General features: G+C 41.5%; 1 protein-coding gene across 1 annotated transcript in view; it reads right to left on the reverse strand.

Annotated features, from left to right (window-relative positions):
* Window positions 1–3,232, reverse strand: part of LARS2 (leucyl-tRNA synthetase 2) — an 85,146-nt gene that overhangs the window by 45,617 nt on the left and 36,297 nt on the right. Inside the window, exon 10 of the mRNA XM_015412265.1 lies at window positions 374–478. Coding sequence (XP_015267751.1) covers window positions 374–478 — 105 coding nt within the window. The remainder of the gene's footprint in view (window positions 1–373; window positions 479–3,232) is intronic.

The following is a 3,232-nucleotide window of genomic DNA, read 5'->3' on the forward strand; positions in this document are numbered from 1 at the left end:
CACACACACACACACTCTCAGTCTCTCTCTCTCTCTCTAGGTCTAATGTGCCTCACGGGGTTGTTGGTCAGGGGAAGGGTCAGGTATGTTGCCTTGAACTCTCTGAAGGAAAAATTAAAGAAATAAAAACAGTAATGCTGACTAAAACAAAATTCACACATACCTGCCTGATTTTTTATATATATACACGACAAACTATAAACACGACAAACTATAAACATAGATAGCCCTGTCTGGCTATCCTTCCATGGCTTTCTCCTTCCATGCATCCTTACAGAAGCCAAACCGCCACCTCAGCAGTTTTAAATATGCCACTGTTTTAATACGTTTTGTAAATAAACATAGCATTGGTCTTTTTTACTGTAGTACTCACCAATTCTGGTGTCAAGATAGCCTTCAAATTCTGATTTTGCTGATATGACTACAGGAACCTCCTGATTTGTGAGCAGGTTCACAGCTGTCACTGAAGTAAGAGAGTCTGCAAAAAGCGATTGTAACAACAGAAACATAAATGCTGAGACTGCTCAACTTTTATTAAGAGTAACTGTTGCTATGTCATTACTCAATCCTCACACAGCACACCTTGGAGATCAGATGTTAACTGGCATAAAACTTTGCTAGCAACTTTAAATGTAATTACCTTTGAATTAATATAAACTTGTGTCAGCTGCTGAAAGATTTTGGTGTAGATTTTTTAGTTTCTCATTCAATTCTCTGTTTGTTCTTCCTGTAAAAGAAATCACTATTCTCTAGGTCTGTATGGAAGGTTTTTATAAATCATACAGGAAATAATTATATGGAGACCTAAATGCATATTTTTGCCATCTTAGGGGGCTCTCCACCCTGTACATAGGGTTAGAGCCAAAAGTTCTTTTCTATTAATGTTGGAGGCTTCCTCTTTGTAGGACATGTACCAAAGGGAGGCTCCACAGTTAATGGAATGGATTCTTCTCATAATTTTAGCAGTGACTGTTTTGGGAGTTTGCTGATGCGCAATCTCTTTTTAGATTTAAGAGAGCTAATACTGTCAACTATCACTAGGTGTCACCGTTTGCAATTTTGTCTCTTAATTCCATATTCTGTTACTAGGTGGCACTATTTTTTTTAAATGGAGGTACAACATAATATTCTGCAATCCTATATTTTCACCAGCAGCAACAAAAATAAAAACATAGCGGGGGTGGGGAAAATGAACCACATACAGTGGGTGCATGTTTAAAACTACAGCCCTACAGATGCTAGGCTTCTAAATCTTGGTAAATAACCAAAGGAATACATACAATGATTGTACAAAATCCTCCTAATTTAAATAAGCCCAGGATAAATATTTGACATTTTGTTAAAAAGTATATCATCATCATCATCATCATCATCATCATCACTATTAATAATAATGATGATGATGATGATAATGATGATGATAATAATAATAATAATTTAGATTTGTATCCCACCCTCCCCTAATAGGCTCAGGGTGGGTTCCAACAATGTAAATATAATACAACAAAATAAATACAATACAATTAAAACCATGTTAAAACATGTAAAACATACAAAGGCCAGATGCCTCAGTGGTTGATAGTACTGGAAATAAGTTTCCCAGAGATCTGTACAATTTGGGATCTCAGGCTATAAATTAGGGGCTGACCCAAGAGGGGGACACGCCCGCTGCCTCAACCGAAAGCCCGATGGAAGAGCTCCGTCTTATTTATCTATTTATTAGATTTTTACCCCGCCCTTCCAGCAAGGCTGGCTCAGGGCGGCTTGCAGGTCCTGCGGAATTGTAATAAATCCCACAGGGCCCTGATCTCACTCGGGAGCTCATTCCACCTGGTCGAGGCAAGTCGGACATCCCTGGGGCCAGGGATGCTGATTGGTGGACCTCAGTGCTCTATGGGGCTCATATGGGGAGAGGGAGTCTTGAAGGTATGCTGGCCCCTGGCCATATAGGGCTTTAAAGGTAAGTACCAACATCTTGAAACGGATCTGGAATTCAATAGGCAGCCAGTGCAGGTCGCACAGCACCAGCCGGATGTGCGATCGCACAGGCGTCACCGTCAGCACCCACGCTGCTGCATTCTGCACTAGCTGCAACTTCCGGAGCAGGGTCAAGAGTAGCCCCATGTAGAGAGAGTTACAATAACCCAGTCTGGAAGTGACCATTGCATGGATCTGTGCTGATAAACATCCAGTCTTGGCCTTAGGGGACTATCATGTTTCCCACTTTAGTGCTAGATATGACAAAGCATAAGGATGAGGGCTTTATAGCCACAGAGAGTCTAGAACAAGCTGTGGTTGAAAGACAGAATAGCCTCTCTTGAGTATTTAGAAAGTGGGCTCCTCATTATTACTACTGGTATCTGAATACTTTTATACCATGATTTTGCAAATCTGAAGGCTGTTTCTAGTGTCCCTGTATTACAATTTTGTAGCTCTAAGGCAATAAAAATAGATTCTACAAAGGATTTTTAGTTATTAAGTACAACTTAAAAAATAAAGCTTAGATGCAGAAAATGTTATTGTAAATTAAAGACGACACTTGAGGATAGAAATAGCGTAAACATTCATCTTAAAGGCTTGAAGTTAAACCACTGGATCTGACTTTTTTTTTTTTTAAAGAAAACATACTCAAGAAAATTTTGTTCTACTTCGCTATGGTGAAAAAAATTTCAGCCACTGGAATCAAACCAAATCTGGATGCAAGTAAACATTAAATAAACACTTGAATAAAAACTGCAGAAGTCAAGGGAGAACATGAATAGCTGACAGCAGTAACAGAGCCACCAGAATCCTGCCAATCTGAAGCTGTGATTTATTAGATAATTTTGGCTCAAGGTCTCTTGACTGGGCAGAATAATGTAAATAAAAAAGAGTGAAATATGTGAACTGGCCCATCTTGCTTTCCCTAAATCTTTAACAAATTATACACATACACACCAGGCCTCGGTTCCTGCCGGAGCGCACCAGAGCACTGCTCCGCCAGTCAGGAGCCCAGGGGGCAGGCATATAAGCCCCGCCCCCTGCTCCCACGAGCCATCAGTTGGGCAACCGTGGGGGGGGGCGCGAAACATTCCCCCTCATCCCTGAGCCCCGGGGTGGTGGCCTTGAACTCGTAGGAGCAAATTCCACCTCTCGCGCGAGAGGTCATTCTGGCTCCCCCAGCTTTCCTTAGGGGCTCTTTAAAAAGTTATGGCCGCTGCCGCTGTTCTCGGTGGCAGCTGCAACGCCCGCG

This window comes from Gekko japonicus, unplaced genomic scaffold (genome assembly GCF_001447785.1).
Source record: "Gekko japonicus isolate JY-2015 unplaced genomic scaffold, Gekko_japonicus_V1.1 scaffold747, whole genome shotgun sequence".
Lineage (NCBI taxonomy): Eukaryota > Metazoa > Chordata > Lepidosauria > Squamata > Gekkonidae > Gekko > Gekko japonicus.